General features: G+C 38.7%; 2 protein-coding genes across 2 annotated transcripts; one reads left to right on the top strand and one right to left on the bottom strand.

The window, feature by feature from the left end:
* The first annotated feature begins 8425 nt into the window (after window positions 1–8425).
* Window positions 8426–20292, top strand: LOC149010191 (isopentenyl-diphosphate Delta-isomerase I). The gene is made up of 6 exons (XM_089160990.1): window positions 8426–9175; window positions 10367–10422; window positions 17786–17877; window positions 19474–19576; window positions 19659–19796; window positions 19899–20292. Exons 1-6 carry the CDS (start codon window positions 8868–8870, stop codon window positions 20150–20152), a joined length of 951 nt encoding a protein of 316 aa, XP_089017116.1. The 5' UTR covers window positions 8426–8867; the 3' UTR covers window positions 20153–20292.
* Window positions 20293–20381: 89 nt separating this feature from the next.
* Window positions 20382–22022, bottom strand: LOC149010190 (Putative adipose-regulatory protein (Seipin)). The gene is made up of 2 exons (XM_089160989.1): window positions 21306–22022; window positions 20382–21228 (listed from the first exon to the last, which is right to left on the bottom strand). The coding sequence occupies exons 1-2, from the start codon at window positions 21957–21959 to the stop codon at window positions 20509–20511; spliced, it is 1374 nt and encodes a 457-aa protein (XP_089017115.1). The 5' UTR covers window positions 21960–22022; the 3' UTR covers window positions 20382–20508.

Genomic DNA, 22022 nt, shown 5'->3' with positions numbered 1-22022 from the left:
ATAATTATCAAAATAATATATCAACTTCCAACATTGCTTTTTATTCTCCAAAAATGCATTCATAAACAATGTGAACATCTGTCATGATATTAATATACAACAAGAACTTCCATACATTCTTTAAGATTTATGTTGCGCATAAATTATGAAAATTATATTTTACTCAAGGAAAAAAAGTTAAATAAAACATGGTCAACACCCACTCTCAGTTTAATATCCAACAAGTTGGGAAAGGTAATCAATCATAGCAGAAAGAAGAGAGAGAGAGAGAGAGGGAAAAAAAAAACTAAGGCAGTGGACAATTTTGGGAAAATGGAATAAGCATATTGATTGCAGATGCGGCATTCCATCCGTCTAGTTCAGAATTCATGGAGATGGATATGAAATGATTCTGCATGGGTGGCAACTAGCTGTGGAATCATTGTCCAAGAGCCGGAGACAGAAGCAGATAGCATGAAAATAGTTGTGGCACCTCCAGAAAACAGGACTCACTCTTTCTCACAATTCCGTTCACCTTTTGAGCATAGTTTGGACTTGAAAAACTAATTGCTTATAGGTGCCATTCAGAAACATCAACACAGACTGATCATGCAGCCAATGGGATAGCATGTCGGACTTCTTTGTGCATCATAGTATAGTTTAGTCTACAACTACTTGTTACTGGGAAAGACCTAACTGCTTAGATGATCTCCTGTTGGGTTAAGTTTCTCTACTTGGATAATTTCACTCAATTTATTTTTCTGGGGGTTGGGTGGGTGTTGGTTAAGAAGATCAGAGAATAAAAACTTGAGACATTTGTACCAAATCTTCAACAATACAAGGGTTTAAAGTCCAATAATATGCAGTCCATTTCCCTAATAGCAAGGAAGAAAAAAGAGATAGCAGAAGGAAGTGGACGCAGAGAGGAGGACAGAAGACATATATTTAGTAGGGCCAGTTGCCATTACAATGGTCAGAAAGTGATCTTCAAAAATGTGTAAGCAAACTAACTTGAGAAACGCCTATGGATTTCCCCTGCTCTTTTTTCTTTTTCCACTAAAGAACAGCAAAAAGATATATTAAGATAAGCATATCAGGAATTAACGTATAGACATTTCCACATGAATAAAAAGATACAAAAATATCTTGAAACTCCACCTACAGCATTGCCACTAGCAGAAACCTCACAGCAAAAAACAAAACAAGAAATAGCGTGAACTATTTGCCAGCTACAAATCAGATCTGGATCTTTCTTGAGCATCCCAAAACAAATGTGTAGACAAAGAAAGAGACACCTGGTGATCTTGACTAGAAAATTAGCAACTAAATTGACCTCCATATGATTTATAAAATTGGATTGATGAAAGCAAACAAATGCACATAAGCCACTGCTGCTGAAAAATCTGAGGAATGTTCTGATTTTGAATGCATAAAACAACTATATAGAACTCACATTCAAACTGTGGATGATAATTCCTTTTTTCCCTTACCAACTGCAAACTGATCAAAAAGGCAGAAAATCCTGCATAGAAGTGTGAATGAACACCCCAAAATTTAGGGAAGCAGCCTATGGAGGAACCAACAAAATTTCTTATTATTCCCTCAGCACTTGCATCATCTGGATTACCCAAAGAGCATCCATCTATGTTTAATTGATACCAACCTAATTCTAAATCACACCACTTCACTTCTCAAGTTCTCTAAATAAGGAAGTAGGAAGAAGAGCAACAACCGTCTTGAAATAACAAGATTTTCCACTTGAGTTCACCTTGGATGGCATTAGAAGAGAAGCCTCCTAAATGTATGCTTTGACAAGTGCCATGATCGCACTAGTGTTCCACACTTAGCTTTGATCTTCTCAAGTTACGTTCATACCAAATGTGAATTGGAATAAGGATCAAGGATCAAACATGAAATCCAAATACATCTAAGAGGGACTACTATAGCTTTCCTTTTCCACCAGATCAGCATCTCACTAATAGAAGAGAGGTTTGGCAATGAGAGCTTGAACATGCTTAAAAATTACAGCTACAACTTTCTTGAAACAGTACATCCGAGAAGACATGATTGAAATTCCTAAAGGCACATAAGGACAAGGAGCACCTCAAATAAGGGGATGTCTCCATGGATTATCAAGTTGCCAGTGGGGAATCTTTGATGCATTAATCTCCACCTGCAGATAGACTGCTGACTGTCTCTGTTGAACATAATTTGCCCACCCAGTAGAATACAAAAGAGGCTTTAAGGAAAATTTAACTGAAAACCAGCCATCTTGGGAAAGAGCTTCAAAATTTGATCACCCTAATTACGCAAATGACAAAGAAGAATCTGAAAAAAGGTGGCAAAAAAATTCTACCACAGGTAGAAGAAAGTTGGGGGAAGTCCCATTTATCAATCAATAAATGAAAAGACTTCAGTGCAAAAACCCTTCCAGAAAGACAGATTCAAACTATAGAATTCAGTGATAGTAATCTCCCCTAACCACCTGTAACACCACAAACTAATTGAGGACCCATCCACCACAAGACACCTTTTGTAAGAAGCCAGTAACTCTCATACCTTCTTAATGCCAGACAAGCAGGGGAAGAAACGGAGGGTTTCTTCAAAGCAAATCATTGGACAAGCATTGAGACCCATAAATTTCCAGGAAAAATAAAAATATAAAGGGGAATCGGAAGTGATAGCCATATGAAGATATCACATCTCATCAATGCCTAATTCCAGGCCACCTTCTTATTTAGGTTTACATAATGTCTCATTTCAGTCCACTAGACAAGTGGATTTGGAGGGTTTCCTAGTTAGGTAAATTCTGTCAATCAGCCAAGAATTTATACTGCTCAAAGGCTGATTTGATCTTCTTTTATTTGAATTGCCTGCTTTCACCCTAGACAATTGATGTTTGGATAAAGCCTTCAATGCATCATAGCCTACTTAAAAAGGAGATGACTTCTTGAAAAGCAGTCCCAATGGCTTCCCCTTTCAAGCTTTGTCTTCAAGCTTGTCAAAGTGTATACCACAACTTGTTGGAGTGCACTCACTCTATTAAATTATGGCATCAATTACTGGATACTTTTAAGGCCCTATTGTCTCTCTATTGATTAGGATTTCTTATGATGTAAGCGAAAAGCCAACTATGTCCCCCTCAAGCATGTATTGATGGCAAGTTTCATTCAGCGCCTATTCACAGGAATGAAAGGAGTCTAAAAAGATGGGAAGCAAAACTAATGAATGATGCTAAATCTCTCATGATTCATCACTATGATTAAAGAAGCTCCGCTCTGGTGGACAGAAAAGATTAAATCATATGCGGATATGGTTATATCCAAGCATGTTTTATGATTGACTCCATCACCAACATCTCAAATAGTTTAGGCTTTATGATGTAAAACTAACTCAAGTTGGTTCAATTGAATACAGATGGTTGCTCTTTGGGCAATCCCAGTCATGTCTTTGCAGATGGTGTTATTAGAAATTCGCATGGAATTCCCAATGGGTGCTTCTCATAGTATTTGGGAATTCAGACAAACTTTACTGCTGAATTTTGTGCTTTTTCATTGCTTTAAACTTGGAGAAAGAAAATAATAACCTGAGCTATGGATTGAACATACTAATTAATTCAATTGCACAGTATGTCCTATACAATACAGTCCCTAGGATTTTTTTGCAAAAGTGGAACATTCATCCATTTCTTATCTTCCATCTTAAGGAAGATTTCTTATTGCTTCACAGAAGTAAGTGTAGCAGTGGACCAGTCGGCCAACCAAAAAAAAAAAAAAAAAGAAGAAGAAGCTGAATTGCAAGCATTGACCTTTTAAGCCTTTGTATCCAAGTTCAGATGCAAGGGACACAAACTGGATTGGACTAGACATGCCTAGAAACAAATTTATAGCGTGAATGGTTTCCCAATGTTTTCACCCTCGCGATTTTGCTAAGGTTTCTTCAGGTGGCCATGTGAAAGAGTTTTAGTTCAAAACTTTGGATCTTGAGCTCTGCTGATGGCAATGCCGAAGGTGGAGTATCAAGCCTTCTTTGCTTTTTTCTATCTGTTTAGGTATATGCCAAAGACGATAATTGTGCATATCTTTTTTCATCTTTTTGCTGGCCATTAGAAGAACAAAAAAAAGGGGGGGGGGGGGGGGGGGAACAAACGAACAAAAACAAAAACTGCCTATAAACTCAAAAACTACACTGAATTGATGGTCATCACGTAAAGAACACGTTTCCTTCTTCCTTCCCATTAATTCGACCAGTTCTTGACCCCCCAAAAAAAAAATTATTAATAATAATAATTCAACAAGTTCTGTTTAATTAATTCCAATCATTAAATGGTACAGAATAAAGCCAAAAAATGCACAACACGAACCAAAAACCAACAATAGGGGGGAAAATCCAAAACCCATTTCATTCGTAGTCTTACCAATTGGGTTATGAATCTTCTTCCTTAAAAACAGTAGCCAAGTCGGGCTTATCGCTGATCAGAGCAGACTCGGATTGAATGGCTTCTCCCTTTTCAGCATTCATAAGCTTTTCCATGTCTCTTATTCTTGTCCTCATAACACTGGTCACAAGAACTGGTACAAGATCGTTTGATTCAGTAACAATGACTGTTGGTGAACATGAACTAGGGCTTGAGGAATACATCAAGGAACAAGAAGGAAATGAACTTGGGCTTAAGAGAAATACAGTACCAGCAGCGGTTCCGAAGGTCCATAGCCAGAGAATTTTCACGCCTGGACTCTTCTCCTTCCACATGGTCAGCTCCTGGGGTACAGAAACACAGCAACTCTACTAAAATTAATCTTTAGCTCTTCAGGTCACTGGGCTAATACTGTGTTTTAGACTTTTAGTGAGGTGAAACAGGAATGCAGGTTGAACCGTTGAGGTTTCTTTTTGGTAAACCAAACCGTTGAGGTCTTGACCATATATCTCGGCCGGCCAGGCCAGGGTTGACCAACTCCCAAATTATTATTTTTTTTGGTTTAAATAAATGTTTTTAGGGAGCAGAGCTCAAAGAATAAAGAATACAAAGATCTTTCAACCACGGAATGGAAACAGACACCATAGTCGTGCTCCTGACTGTCATGACTTTCTTAGCTAGGTTATCAGCTATTGAGTTTGTCAACCTAGAAACATGCTCAAAAACACAAGACTTAAATCTAGTCTTAAGGTACAGGAAGTACAGGATATCATTTAAAATTGACCTAATTTTGATATGAGAGGATTAGACTAACTCCTAATTAGTTCTGGTTTCACCTGAATCCCACTAATTCCCACTCCAGTTCGAGGGGATTCAAGGAAATGAAAGATAAATTCTCATACTTTGAAATTATAAATTTTATAGTTATTTGTATTTATTAATTTATGTGATTACATGACTAACTCCAAAATATGGGATTTTAGAAAATGTATATATTTGTTTATGCTTTTCTTTTTGTCATCAAACCATTCGTAGTGACTAGGGGCCCACAAGCCCCAAGGAGAAAGGAAGGTGTGAAGGGAGTGAGGGATGCAGGCCTGAATATGTGACTTTCATGGACTCATAGCCTCAAAAAAGAAGGCTCAAGGCTGCCACCATTGTGCTATTCATTTATGCTTTATTGGACTCATAGCCTCAATAGGGCAAGTTTTGGAACAACATTTATTGGCGAGGCCTTGGCACTGAGAACATCTATGCTTGATGCAATTGGTGAGTGTTTTGATTGTGCATTAGTTCAATCTGATTGTGCACGGTTAATCAACATTCTTTAGCAACCATCGGTTAGAGTTCCCCTATATATTGATCCTATTGTTATGGATATTAGGAAGATCTAATCTGATTTTGTTGAATGTAGATTTGAAGTAATCTCTAGGTCTAGCAATGTCATTGCTCACACCCTAGCAAGGAAGGCCCTGTGGATTGCGGGCACGACAGAGTGGCTTATTTCCACTCCTTTTGGCTGAACTCATCAGTCTCGGCTTTTGCTCAGCATTAATGAAAGTTGGTTACCAAAAAAAAAAAAAAAAAAGTAATCAGATGATCATACATATTGCATTAAAAGGGAAAATTAGATTCTGTTTTTTTTTTCTTCTTTGGGTTGCTATCCTTCAATGCCTCCCCACCCTCGATAGGATTGGCCAATAGGGTGAGGTTCAGATGCTATTTCCTATCTTTGTGGTAGAGCGGATGAATCTCACAACCATGTCTTTTTCCTCGGCTCCTTAACGCAGGAAGTTTGGATGCAAATTTTTTGTCCATCAATGGCTATAGGCAGAGTGTAGAGAATTATTGGAAGTTGAACTTGGGTGGGTGCAGGTTCACTTCATTGGTGACTCAACCGAATCACAAGTTAAGAGGTTCAGTTTCTTTGCCATGGTGTGTCGTCTTTGGGGAGAGAGGTGTTGCAAATGAGCTGGTGAACTATCTTCTTCAGTTGAGGTGGTCATTCAGAGAGTGCTCAATGATGTTCGCTGGAGGTTTCTGCATTTTGAGAAACTTGTGATCCATAGTGATGCCTCAAGTGTGTTTTTCCATTGACAGCAAATAAAAGCATCATTCTCTCTACCTATGCCAAGACATCCTTGATGGCATAAATCTTCTCTGGGATGGCTGGCTATCAACTGTGATGGCTCGATCAAAGAGGGAGTTGTGGGTTCAGATGTTTGCTCTTATCGGCATAACTGAGGATGATAACATCATAAGGCTCGAGTTTCTCGCGATTAAGGAAGGTCTTGTGGCTGCTGCTGCTCAGTGAGGTTTCAATCAAGCAAATGGTTTCAAATTTATTGTCAGCTATTGAAGTGTTCATGGGATGATGGTAGGTTCCATCGCAAGTTGTGATATTCGTGATTCTTCGTTACTCTTTCCGCCACTCATTGAAAGAACTTAATTATTGTGCTGATTTTTTGGCAAGTTACCTTTGCAGAATGGGGGAAGTTGAGCTTGATTGTAATGGTCTTCTATGCGTCGTAAGAGATGACTTCAATGGCAAAACTTACTTTAGATTGTGATCCTCTTTATTTTCTAGGATTTTCTATTGATTAATACAAGTTCCTTTTACAAGGGAAAAAAAAATGATCTTTCTTTTTTGTTTAGGTGGTGAAAAAAACAGCAAAAACTTGATAAAATGGTATTTGATAGTGAATATCTATCAAGACCACCCCAGTGTTGCTCACAAACCCCCCAACCATTTTTTCTTACCTTGTGCCCTTGCCCAAAGGCTATAGTTTTCATGTTGTGGGCTCAACTAAAAAGTGTTTTTAGAATCAGATTATCATACAATAACAATCTCCAATAACGATAGTACTGGACAATAACTTGTCTAATGTAATAGAAATGTTACCAAACACATAATGTTTGTGAGAATGATCCTAAACATTGGTGCCCTAGCCAATGAGAGCCCATGAGCATCAACTAGTGGGATGCAATGGTCATTTTGCACTTCATATGTATAAGTATCAAGACACATAACATGTCTTTAGACAAAGAATGCATACCCATATCTTATCGAAAATAAAAAGAGGAATGCATATACAAACAAAAATAAAAAAGGATTATACTAGGAGTGCATGCACCACCCTACACCTGCAAACATATATACAAATTGATTAGCACAATTTAGAAATTTTTTGATGACTTAGGTGTTCTTGTATTTTTTTTTATGACTTAGGTATTCTTGTATCTTAGATGCAAAAAGTAATGCCTAAGGTGTGGAGCCTTTTGGCGTAGTAAGACATCCGATGTACACTAACACACAATTCTTAATACATGAAAGGGACATATTGGTTCCTTTGGGCTTTGGCAGAAGGGTTGAAAAATGTGACTTTTGAGAGCGATTCCTTGAATCTTATCCTGTTTTGAAGACCTTTTCCTTCCTATTGATTCGGGTGCTTTGCGTGTGGTAGAGGATATTCGGCGTTTGCTCATCCGTGAACCGTCGTGGTCGGTTCGTTATGTCTCTAGGTGGAAAAGTTGTGTAGCCGATACCCTAGCTAGGAAGGCCTAGTCCATGGCAAGTCGGACTGTATGGTCTAATTCCACTTCTTGGCTTCTTGAATTATGTAATCAGGATGTCTTAGGCTTTTCTTGCCTGTTTTCAAATTGAATATCTGTTTACCAACAAAAAAAGAAAAGAAAGGGGCATATTGTTGAATAGTAATCTCTTATATAAGTTGTTTACTCCCCCAAAATTTTTTTTCCCCTTAAAAATGCATCTGAACTTGTCAAAGGATTCGCTCGAAGAAAACGATTCCGGATCAGCAACCCCGAAGTGCTCCCCGACGCACTCCCGACCACAAACTTCAGTGAGGCCCACGGTGAAAAACACTTTTTGGAAAAAATTAAAATTTTTTTTTTCACTAGTAGAACCTACTGATTTTTGTGGTCAGAAAACCATGGGTGAGCACTCTCTGCTCTCCCCAGGGAGAAAAGATCCGGATTCCCACTGATTTTTGTGGTCAGAAAACCATGGGTGAGCACTCTCTGCTCTCCCCAGGGGGAGAAGATCCGGATTCGAAGAAAACATCCGAAGTTTTCTAGAATTGTCTTTGTGGAAGATCCACCCCTGGTTCACACAGCAATCACAGATAAGTTCCAATAAATTAGAAACACACACACAAATCAGCTCAATTTTGATAGATCAATCAAAGAAAAAAAAGGGAATTTTTTTTTGTGAAGGTGACGGATCCTACTAAATGGCATTCTCGCCGCTATTTGTATATATTCGAGACAGAGTGAAAGAGCCCAGACTGGAGAGAAAAGAGCAGGAATCCACCTTGGAGAGACGAGCATTAGCTGTGAAGACCACTAGGCACTAGAGTCACTTCAGATTGGAAAGGCAAAAAGAGGGAAACAGTGAGAGAGAGTTGCGGGCAGGGAAACATTTTTAAATTCACAGCAATCGAGCCCAATTATGTCGGGTTCTGTAACGTCTTCACTTTTAAGCCTGACAGGCTGGGCTGTAGGGTTTGTCTCAACTCCGAAGTTGTCAGTCCAAAATCTTCGTAATCTCAACCATTTATTAGTATTCTCGTCGTCTGCTCCTGCAAACCCATCTTTCAGAATTTGTTATTTGAGAAACCCTTCACCGCTCTGTCTCTGCTCTTCCTTTGCATATTCTTCCGTGGTCGCTAACGCCTCTGCAGCTTCTTCAACAACGATGGGTGATGTTACTGACGCTGCTATGGATGCCGTTCAGAGGCGTCTTATGTTTGAGGACGAGTGAGTTCTGTTAGACCCTCACATCCCTCTGAATACTCTTCTCTTATCAGATAGGTCTTTCGTGATGAGGATTTACAAGTTCAGATTTGGTTTGCCGAGTGACAATTGAATTACTTGATTTGGTTGGCGTGGTTTGAGATCCTGGGAAATGGGTTTCTGATCGTTAGTCCATGCATTGTTTTGACTTCTCTGGATTAGATTATGTAGTTTCTATTTATGTCTCTGGATTTCATTGTTTGATTGTTCGTCTGCTGGGTTTCTAAGTTTATGTATTTAGAAGAAATCACTGTTTGGGGATGCTTTCACTGATTTAAGGTGAGCTGGGTATGTTCGAGCGCTTCGAATCTATCTATGTCTTTGTGGTTTTTACTCCCCCCAATTTGTCTAGTTTACTGGAGTATATTGAGAATATTTAGTTATCTAGACTTTTGGAAAATGAAAGTTTGGGATTCTCCCCCCTCCTTTAATTCAGACAGAACTCTGCTTTTCACTTGAAAGCCAGCTATTTGAGAATGGAATTCCATTCCTACTTGGGAGATGAATGTTATCTTTTGTAGCATAGGTTTTTATGTTTATGAAAACAAGTTCTGTATGGTGATCTTAACTGGTCTTCACCTGAAAAATGCATGTCGTGAACGATTTCCTGCTACTAACACAGGATGAGCGAAATCAGTAAAAATTAATGAGAATTGGTATGGCCTTTTGATCATGGAGTAAAGGAATGATGTAAAATATTAGTTCTTTTATTTTTAATTGATTGATTGTAGTACTTTTTAATTGGTATAAACCAAAAAATAAAAACAAAAGAATCTTCTGCATTTCCTTGCTTGATTTGACTGTTCCTTCCATGGCCACAGCTTGAAATGCCAGACATGTAAAATATGTTGGTTGTACAATAATAACATTGCATTTTCTTTTGAGTGAAATCATGCAGCATGGCAAGGGAGTGATAATCATAGCAACCTTTCTATTCTATGTTAAGGATTTAATGGAAGTAGTTAAATTCAGGTCTTTAGTACCAGTTAATAGTGTTCAATTTGTGGAATCTTCTATATGTATTCAATTGAATCACCTTATATCATGGGCTTCTGATTATAACTTGGAATTGCACTTCCTTTATGTCTTCTGGAAGCTTGAAATAACAAGGCGTTATTGCAAGTGCTAATATTCATTGCTGTTTATTGTGTGTAGATGCATTTTAGTGGATGAGAATGATAAAGTTGTGGGACATGACTCGAAGTACAACTGTAAGTGCTGGCTAATCTTCTAGATGGTTATGCAGGGAAAAATCTGCCCGATCTTTTTTAGTGCGAGTTTTCACTCTCTCTCTCTTATTTTATGTGTTGTAAGAATGTATACTGTTGTGGTTCACCATTTGGATGCTAGGTAGTTTTCAAGACATGCTACCTGGTAATGTCGTTGTTTTTCTCCATATCTAATCATTGGTCCATTGTTTCCTAATTGACTGAACTGGTTTGGTGGGATGCACTTGTTTTGGTATACTGTAGGTACATTGTTAGCACATAATTTATGGTGGGTTTGTTGGTGTTTCTCCTGATAGTATATTTTGGATTGTGGAAAATGGTACATCCAAGGTTAACCAAAGAGAAAGATAGTAGGAAAACAAGATTAGGGAAAGGAAAAGATAAGATATGGATGGAGAAATAGGGATTTGCTTTTTCAACTAAGGGCATCTGGCTTATTAGGAAAAGCTGACGTCTTTACAGATGGGTCCAAGAGATAATTTGGGATTCAACATGACAGTCTCCCTATCATTCTTACCGACTCCAGTTAGAGTGGATGAGAATTAAAAGAAAGTTGCACCCTTCCTTCCACAACTTTATCACTCCACTAACTACAATCAACTGCTACCAATGCCACGTCAGCCTGACCATGCTAACTACTTACATTATTCAATTTATACTTGCATACATACATACATACCGGGAGATAACAAAAAGCAGTTCAGAAGTTCAATAAAATCCATAAGATGATTTTACTCTTCCAAGTCGATAGAACATGCTGATTTCTAAAGCAAAAAGATCACCCCAACTTAACAGAGATCTCAGATACTGGATAATATTTTGGTTACTTTGTTCATATACTGGTGAGATCTCAGTGATATCTTAGATATCTAAACTAGATCTTGGTATATCTTGGAATTTTATTGTAATTTTATGTTTTCCACTCGATCTCAGTAATATCTTAGATTATATCAACTAAATTAACGTAAACTCCAAATCTAGGGTTTATTAGTTGATGCAACCCCCAAATCTATGGTTCACCTTCTAGATCTTATTTAAGGCACCGTTTGTTTGTTGGAATAAAGGTGGGGTGGGAAAAAGCTTGAAAAAGCAAACTTTTCCATGAAATTTCGAAAGTGTGGCTTTTTTTATTCTTTGGGGTGGGAAAGTTGTCTGCTGAGGTGGTATACTAACTTTCCCACCCCATGCCTTTTCAAAACCCCACAAAATAGGTGGGATTTTGTGAAAAAGTGTGAAAAATAACAAAGTGGGACCCACATTTCCACAAGATCCTTTCCTTTCATTTCCTTCTTCCTCACCACATTACATATGGGGCCCACATATTTATTTTTCCCACCCTACCTTTGCAAACATACACAACCTAATTGAACCAACAGTAAAACTAAAGTATGAGTACCCGCAGTTGTAGGAATAGGGCTGAATAGGGTGGTTCTAGGGTTGGGAATGGAGAAGGGTAGGTTCGGTTATATTTAGAAATTAGGGTTGATTGAATTTGAATCCTGAATCTTGATGTAATTAAAAATTCAGAATTGAGTCTTCAAGTTTAGGGTTTTGAAATTTAGGGTTTGACAGGAATTAGGGTTTCTAAGAAGATGGCTAGGGCTTGGACTGGGGTTAGGGTCGATTGTCAATGAAGGGTTTAGGAGGGTGATCCTAAAAGAAATTGGGGTTTGGATGAAATTTGTGAAAGTTATGAATAAAAGCAGAGTTAGGGATTCTAGAGTTTGGGGGAGAAGATGAAGTACAGGTTTCACTAGGTTTTGAGTAAAGGGATGATGTAAACCAAATTCTAGGGTTTTGAGTTTTGAGATTAAACGCTAATTGGGTTCACTCCATGATCCTCTCTTTGAGAACCACAATCTTATGGAGATTCTTGGAGAAATGAGGGTTTTAAGTACCAAGCAGTACCCTAGATGGGATGGGCTAAGCTGAGAAACTAGTAATTTAGCTATAGAGTCAGATTCAAATCGGGGATTGGGGATAAGTAAAAAGGCATTTTAAAGTTTGCGGCTAAAGGAATTACAGTTTTTGAACTTGCAGCAAAGGGGAATAGGGGAATAGGGGTCTAGGGTCTTGTTGCATAGTGAATATGGGATCTTGGAGCTTGTGGCTAGGTTTAGGTGTGTCTAGGGATGGATGGGGGTGTGGGTAGGCTGCCATCGTAAGGTTTCTTGAATGAAATCTTGATCTTCTTTCTTTTCTCCTCGTGCCCACTTGTCCAGGCCACTTTGTCAACTCTCTACTTGTAAGAAGGATAGTGATCTTTATCAAATTAGTGGCCAGGTCAGGAGTACAATGAGTCAGGTGTTAATCTTTGTCCCAAGATCCTTAAAGAGTCGGTACAAACAATAAAGACATACAAGTAATATGATTCAAGATCAAGGAAGGAAGGAGGAGAGGGGCTGTATTTACTTGGATAATGGTAAAAGGCTGCTGTGAATACTGAATTGCTGCTGGAGATTGAAGATCTAAGCTGGAAATTGAGGAAGATATTCTTACACTCCCGATGTAGGCTTCCCAAGAAGCCACGGCTTGACTTGCCTTTAAACTCAGATTTTTCTTGGTTGAATTCAACTTAAAGAATACATGGTTTGAGGGCTTTATCCATAGCCTCAAAGTAAGAAATAAAAAATGACTCTAATTGGAAAACCAATTAAAACTCTAACTGGCTTATCCAAAACTAACTCAACTACTCTTGACTAAGATTCTGACCCAAAAAAAAAGCCTTAATAGCAAACTCTAGAGGACTCCATTCCAAATTCTAAGAGTAGATATGAAGTCCTAAAAATAAGGAGAATAAAATGGAGTCAAATTAGGGATCACAGCATAACTCGGAATCTCTCACCTTGACTAGTACTCTTAAGTCTTAAATAACTTGCAATATACTAATCAGAAAAATAAAATTAAAACATATCTAGCGTCCAGACAACACCTTCGACATGATGGGACCCAAACCTAATTGTCACAATTTTTGATCAAAATTACCAAAATACCCTGGGATCGACTTAGGAGTTAGGACCCCTAGGATTTGGAGAATCGACACCAGGCCCTGTGGAACCCTTGGAAATGGCTTACATCAAGGGGAAATGGGCATTGAAGTTAATAAGGGGAAGGGAGGGGTATTGGATCCTAGAGAGGGTGGGAAATAGATGATGGATTTGGGAGATCTAGGGATTAGGGTTTGAGAAAATTCACGTTTAGAAATCTGGAAATCCCAGTGCTGCTGCAAAAGAGGAGAGGAAAAGAAGGCGAACATAGAAAGGAAAAAAATGACTGGAAAATGGGAGGGGATTGAGGGAATAGGGTATAGGGGAGGTGTGGGGATGCTGCCGCAGGGATTGGGAAAGGTGTAGGGTGATTTGTGATAGGGAGTTGGCTGGGTTGAATGGATTTAGGGTTTCTTTTCCTTTTTTTTTCTTCCTTTTTGGGGGGGGGGGAGAGGTCTGCCGCAAGCAAAGGGGAAGGGAAAAGAAGAGAGGAGAAGGTAGGGGTTGGCGTGTATGAACTTACTTGAAGAAAGAATGGGGTTGAAGAACTTGAAATTTTCAGAAAATTCAAAACACCAGAGCACCCGCAAGTTTCCCCTCGTTAGGGAAACCCATGACTCTATCTTTGCACCTTCAAATCTTTGTCCCTCTTTACAAGCTAAAGGCCTTATTTATAGCTGTACATAAGTGAACTCACACTAGGACTCAACCTTAGAAGGTGATTCAATTTGGACTTTGATTAGACTATGGACTCTCATTCTAGCAAGGACTTTGTCATAACTCATCCTAGAATCTTCTAAAATTACAAAATTAGAGTAGATCTATACTCGAAGAATTTGGATTGCAACTAAGGGAATTGGAACTGCTAGCTTTACTAGGACTCTTAAAAATTTTATTCAAAACAAAACCAAATTAGAAAACAAAAATAGAGTTGGAATCCTACTAAAATGCTGAATCCAAGAAATCCCAAGTAGACTCAACTAGAACAATGCAAAAATACCAAAATACCCTGGTTTCCTATAGCACAGTAGGGTGTGGGCTATCACCGTCGGCCTTGTTTCGGCCCTTAATGTGGCCCCAATCTGGTTCACATCATAGATCTTAGTATATCTCAAAATTGTATTGTAATTTTATGTTTCTTGCTTGAACCTAGTTTTGATTTCATCAACAACAACAACATAAAGGAAGAAAACCTATGCCAAATCGCTTCTTTGAGGGAGCAAGTTGGCCGTCAAGTTAGAGTTCTTTATCCTAGACGGTAGTTGAGTAAAATAGAAACTAATTCAAGTATGAAATCTACCTTCTAGATAATAGGTACAACTCAAAACATAAAAATTACAAAAACATAGTGCCTACAACCAAGCATACTGGACACCAACTTAACATAGAAATTGCTATTTCATTGAAAATGTTAAGACAAACACCACGAAATAGCGAATCAAAATAGCAATAAAATGAAAACACAGAGATTTAACGTGGCTCACACACCAATGTAGTGTGTTACGTCCGTGGACGAAGAGAAAGAACCTTTTCATTATGTGGAAGAAGTATAGGAGGAGATTTCACAATCAATCGCCAATAACAGCGTTACAAGAACTCTCACCCAAAACCCTGACTGAAAATCCCAAATCTCTCAATAATGTGGTAGGCGCACATAATATAGATACATACATACATATATATATCAGGATACCAGGATAGAATATGATCTTTCGTGGTGAAAGACGTTGTTACAGGGTCCTTGGAGAAGAAGGACGTCCGTTGGATTCCCCGAAATCTTGATTGATGGCTATGATTATTTCTTTGGGATTTGCTAGCAATCTTCAAGGATAAGGATAAGATAAGGTTGGTTTCTTTGCAAGAATAGAGAGCTCAGAGGAGTGCTCCTCTAGGATTAGGTGATTTCATCCCTTCCCCTCTCTGTATCATCTTGTATTATGTTTGTAACAATGCTGTCTTGCATCTCCGATGCTTTGTAACAACGTCTTTCACCACGAAAGATCCTATTCTCTCTCTCTCTCTCTCTCTCTCTCTCTCTCTATATATATATATATATATATATATATATACACTCCAGTCGAGTAAACAGGTCAACCCATCGGGTCAGGTCGTATCGTGTTGCTGAGGCTACACCTTCACACCCCCTCCCCCTCTATAGACCGAGATCAGTGTAGCCTGAGGTAGGGGATTGTATGCCAGTATTGGACTAATGGGATGGAATGTGACAGTCATTCGCCTTGCTATTGGAACAACTTGACTATACTATAGTGGACAATAATGGAAAAAGTGACGGAAGCCATTGCTTCCGCCTATCTACGTGGGTGTCCTTATCTTGCATTTTTGTTTAGGGATTTCTCTTTTGGTTAAATTGGATATGCTATCCCCCACCCTCCGATGGCAGCCTTCCTCTATTCACTCTGAAATGGGCCAAAGGGGAATCTTAGGAAAAAGAGGCCAAAGCCTCTGCTTCCACCACAAATCTCCAAAAATGGGTCATTTGGGTTGGCCACCAAAATATGTCAATGCGGGTTCGTCTTCGCAATCGGGTACAAGGTTCGGGTCACAACATAACAGAAAAGAATCTAAATCAAAATATGAACTAAATAAAAACTACCAAAAGGTACCCCCGCACATGGACTAATTAAAACATAGGAATGGGCCTATATCTGGCGTACGATAGTGGACTAAGAGCTGGGCTCAACTGGTTGGCTTGGATGGGTTCAATAGGGGCTGGCTGGATATTCTTTTGAAGTTGAAATGTAATCTTCCTAATTTTGGTGCTATTTTAAGCAAATAGCCTCTTGGCAAAAATTGCTAGGGTAAGGCTACATAGGAAAATAGCCCCCCTTGACTGTGCTTGGGCGAAAGCCTTTGGCATTGGGGTTGTCCTTGAGTTTTGTGCTATTTTAATTAGTGGTCAAAGATTCTATTTTAGGATGGAATTCAATCTCTCTTTATTTATTTTAATTTTAGGAGTATATGAGATTAAAATTGTCATCAATTCAAACAGTGATTGGGAGCGATGGTAAGCATTTTGTTTAAGAACTTTTGAAGTTACGTTAGCATCCTGAATCTGATGCATTAAACTCTGACTGTAAGCAAATCAGGACCAGTGTATAGGTTTGGATTCATTCAAGTTAGTAAGCTACAGTTTTCAAATTTTCATAGGACTTCTTGTTGCCAATTATTCTCCTTGTACATTTTGGGGGCTTCAATAAAGAATGTGAACTGACTAAAATACCTTTGGAGTTCTGTTTATGCACCTACCATATGGAAGATTTGACTTTTCATAAATTATTAGCTATTGTTTAGAGACTGAATGTTTCAGTTAAGTGTCCAACTGTCTAGAAAATGGTAATGCGGATGTTGGATCTAGGACGGAAATGTTTTGATTTTAGTTTCTTTTATTTGATTGACATGTTTAGGAATTACGGGGATTGATCTGGACAGGAATTGGCTGGGACCAATAAAAATTGGATTGTTTTACACACTGGCAGTGTTAGATGGATCTGCAAAAGAATCACAGACAGTGTCAAAGGATCGGTTGATTCATTCTAGATCAAATTAGGATCAAGACTGTATGCGATATAAATACCATTCTGATCCCCTTTTCCCTGAGGAACCAGCTCTGTTTCTATTAATATTTTTCTACTTAAGACAACAACAAGAATCTTGGAGGTCAGAAAAAAGAAGCTGACCACCGAAAAAGGGAAGTAAAATTTGAACGTTAAAGTAAAGCACTAATTGAATGAAATCTTTTACTTATGAAGAAGAAATTGGACCTCCCACCTGTCAGCAGAAACATGGGAAGTATCAAACTTTTTTTGTTATGCTTTACCTGCTTGGCGATGATAATCTAGACTAGCTCATTTATTCTGTGGTAAAATCTGTTGACTGACACACTCAATACTGTTTTTTAGGAAATCTTTTAAGTTATTAATTTTTTTTTTGTTGGGGGGGGGGGGTTAAAATGATTGGTTTTTATGTGATAATAACATGAAATATATTTTCTAATAATTTGATATGGCAAGTGTCACCACTTATTTAATAGGTTGACGTCATGGGACTGGCTTTTTCAGCAATGATTTCTGTTAGATCTATTATGAACAATAATTTGGCAGTTGTTGCTTAATGATTGGTTGTGCGTACAATTTCTGCATCATATTTTCTTAGTTGCCAAGTTATTTGCTTGGTTTCCTACCCTATGCTTACTCTTGCCTGCTGTCATAATTTTGAAGATCCTTTCTACTATTTCCCCAGACTTCACTTCTCTGATATGTTTGTATGACATTGATTTATATTTCATTGATAGACTTGGCTTGGTATCTTCATTGTCCAGCTGCTCTGATATTTTACAGGTCATTTGATGGACAATATCGAGTCTAAGAATTTGCTCCACCGGGCTTTCAGTGTTTTTTTGTTCAACTCGAAGTACGAGTTGCTGCTTCAGGTATATCATTATTTTCTTGCTTGACGGATCATCTATATTTGGTAAAATTCTGTAGCAAATTTGAAGTCCTTATTTTCATCAACATTTTTTTGGGTGGTTTGATGATTTTACTGTCATCAAGTTAAGAAGCACCATATATATAAACTTGGTGTACCAGAAATGAGGATTCTAAGATGGATGAGTGGCAAAACTAGGTAGGATTAGATAAAGAGTGACCATATTAGAGTTTTTTGGAGTAACTCTGATATATGATAAGTTACGTGAAAGTCGATTAGTTTGTCCTACTTTCAAAGGAGGTCTTTAAATGCCCTTATATGGAGAAGTGATTTAATTCAGATTGAAGGAATTAGAAAAACCAGGGGTAAATTGAAGATAACTTTAAGCATTATTTGTTTGTTGAATTTGAAGTGGGGTGGGGAAAAAATGGTGGAAAAAAGAAAAATTTTCCTTGAAATTCCAAAATATGGTTTGTTTGGTCCAATGGGGTGGGAAAGTGGGTAGGCAAGTTTCCCAAAATTAGGAAGTTTGTTTGCTGACGTGACATGTCACTTTTTCCACTCCACCCCCTATATTAGTCCCACATATTTAATGAGACTTTGTGAGAAAGTGAGGGATATAATAAAAGTGGAATCTACATTTGCAACTTTCCACAAAATCCGTTAATTTCTTTTTTTATTCCCCCCACCCCGCTACATATGGTTTCACATATTTATTTTTTCCACCCATTTTTATCTAACAAACAAACAATGTCTCATGGTTCATTTATTTGTTAGATAAAAAGGGGTGGAAAAATAAACAAGTTGGATCCAAGGTAGGGGAACAGGAAAAAAAAAAAGGAAAGGGTTTTGTAAAGAAATTCAAAAAATAGGTCTCACTTTTATCATTTCTCCCCCTTTCCCACAAAGTTCCACTAAAAATGTAGCACTTCTAAAAGAGATGGAGTGGGAAAAGTGGGATGCCACGTTAGTAGACAAGCTTCCTTAATTCCTTGTCTTCTCATTTTCTCATATCCATTGAACCAAACAATCCAGATTTTGGAATTTTATGGAAAAGTTTAGTTTTTCCAACCCATTTCAAAATTTTCAATTAAACGATTGAATAAGTGAAAAAGGATATGCATAGTTTAGCCCTGTAGTATGACTTCAAATAGAATTGATTGAGAATTGATTGGAAGGCAAGAATCTATGTAGACAACCCCATTTAGTTGACACAAAGCTTGTAATTAATTCATTGTGTTTGCATTTTACTTTGGTCAAAGCTTATTAATCCTTTGTTTTTCGACTTATCACATGGTACTAAAATGTGCATACATTTTACGTAATACGCTTAAAATTGGAGACTTGGTGCCTTGTTATAATTTTGAACGTTGCTTGGAGACTTGGTGCATAGCTAGCGAACGGTTGAGATTTTGATCTTGACTTTTGAGAAACGGACTAAATCTTGACCGTTCACCGCACTGAAGTCAAGCCCTATAATTTTTCCTCAAATATATTGAGCGAATACCATAAAATCAAGTTGCTTGAGAATTTCTTAATACAAGCTAAGTTTATCATCTGTTGACGGCAATAACATGTCTGCTTGACAATTCCTTGACAGCAACGCTCTGCTACGAAGGTTACATTTCCCTCAGTTTGGACAAATACCTGTTGCAGTCACCCACTGTATCGCGAGTCTGAGTTGATCGAGGAAAATCATCTTGGTATTTTTATTTATCTTCCATAAAACGGTTTTTCTGTTCTCAGCCATTTTCTTAGTGGTTTTGGTGCTCGTTATCTGAGCAGGAGTACGCAATGCTGCTCAAAGAAAATTATTTGACGAACTGGGCATTGCTGCCTCAGAATTACCTGTGGATGAATTCATTCCCCTTGGCAGGATACTGTACAAAGCTCCATCAGATGGTAAATGGGGAGAACATGAACGTAATGACACTAACTTGATCCAATTCAAGTGCACTCTCTGTTAGCTTCAACTTGTTGCCGTTTTACTAATCAAAGTTCGTTGCTTCATGTTTTCATTTACAGTGGATTACCTCCTCTTCATTACAAGAGATGTTAATGTGAATCCCAACCCTGATGAAGTTTCTGCTGTTCGGTATGTTAATCGGGATCAGCTGCGAGAGCTATTGAGTAAAGCTGATTCAGGCGAGGATGGACTGAAGCTGTCACCCTGGTTCCGGCTGGTGGTGGACAACTTTTTGTTCAAATGGTGGGATCATGTCGAGAAAGGAACCTTACAGCAAGCAGCAGACATGAAGACGATACATAAACTCTCTTAGGGTTTAATTTTGTTGCAACAGTGTCTGTTCCTGCTCTACCAACCAGGTCTTGCAGTTTGGTAATGATTTTGGATTTGATTTAGTTTGTTCTAACAATATTTTGCTGATATATATTTATGAACTGTAAGGTAATTTCCTTGTACATTGCATTGCAACTTTGGTAGATTAAACAACTCCTTCGATTTTCCTTTCATTGGATACTGTTCACAGCGCGATTTTAGAGTTAAAATTTACAGATACGTGATAGACGTTCAGATCAAAATTGACTGATTATATTGTACTATCATTCGACAATAAGCAGTTCAAAAACAGAGTTCTTCCAGAATTCAGAAAGCTTATTCCACTGGGCAACCAAGTTAACCACCGAGGCACACAGATTCTGCATCAGTGAACCCACCAGAATCGTCAATAACTTCACTTGTATCTGCACTGATGACGGTAGCACCCAAAGCTGAAGATCCAGCAGGTTCTGGCAAGGCCACCCTTACTCTTTCTGGAAACAATTGCCGCCGCCTCCTGCTCCGCTGCCATGTCCTTGTCGTGTCCGAGGTCTCCCCATCTCCCTCACCTTGGGTTTGGGGTTGGGGTTGGGGTTGAGGTTGTGGAACGTAATAAACTTCTCCAGGGTATTCTCCTTGACTCTGCCTATTTACTCCTGTAGGCATCAACTTTGGAAAAGATGGTCTGAAGCAACAAACAAGAAGCATCATAAGCATTATGTACACAGACAAGGTAGCCCATACGTAGGACGTCAATTTCCAGTTGTAGATCAGCTCTTTTCTCCAAGGAAGACGAGAGTTCAGTATAATCTCAGCTGTGTAAAGTTCCGGAGGAGAAATTGTTCCAGCTCTAGGTATTATAGTTACTCTTATCGCTTCTGTCTGAGGTTTCCCTTCTCTGTGCTTCAATAATCCCACTTTGATCCTCTGAGTCTCTGTTAAATAGTCCAAAACTAAGGGTATTCCATAAACAAACGTACGCATCAATCTTACAGGTATGCTTCTGTAATGAAGCATGCATGGCTGGCTGGATTTTGCTTTTATCTCCCCAGTAGTTGATATGACCTCTGCGATTAACTGTAAAAGGTATGGATGGTTTACTAAATCAAGGACAAAACAAATGGAAATCTTAAGAACCCAGATTGATTCTTTACCTGGAAGACTCCAATTCTCTGGTTATAGTAGGATTCAGGCATTACGAGCACGACGGACACATGGAAGGTGTGACCTGATGGAATAGCCCTCTTCCTGTTCCCATGCATAGCATCACCCAAGGAAAACAGAGCATTTGGATGAGGATCTGTGTAATCAAAATGCAGAGGCTCTTTTACAACTACTGGCCCTTCAACCCACCACCGAACCAACCCAACACCCATAATAATGGCAAAAATCATGACAATTAGCAGTACAATACACACATAAGCAGCACCCAGAAGCCCTAATCCAAGTCTCTGCAATAGGCTTCGGCCACCACCGCCGGCAAAATGGGGATGGACATGGGTGGCTACAGAGGCGGCTTCCTCAGTTGTATCTCTGGTTCCGTCTGCTGCTCTGTGGAGTGAATTTTTTGAGTTCAGTGATAAGAAATTAAGGAAAGATGATGAGAGAAAGAGAAGACAGTTCGAGATGATATCTGCTTGGAAAGCTATGAATTTTATGAACAAAGAAGCTGGCTTGAGCATTAAACTGCCTTCTACTGGTGGTAGTGGTGGAGCCGGAGGCGGAGGTGACGGAGGAGGGATGGTGGTGGTGGTGGTGGTGGTGGCTGACGTGCGTTTGAAGGGTGACTTTCTCCGGTGGGTTTCCATGGTTTAAAGTTTTCTTGCTGTTTCTGTTGTGCCCTTGAAGGACCGAGGCTGTAACTGTAAATA

The sequence above is a fragment of the Hakea prostrata genome, chromosome 7 (assembly GCF_041222555.1).
Source record: "Hakea prostrata isolate BN-2017 chromosome 7, UWA_Hpros_2, whole genome shotgun sequence".
NCBI classification, from domain to species: domain Eukaryota; kingdom Viridiplantae; phylum Streptophyta; class Magnoliopsida; order Proteales; family Proteaceae; genus Hakea; species Hakea prostrata.
This window is presented reverse-complemented; position numbering and strand designations above follow the sequence as displayed.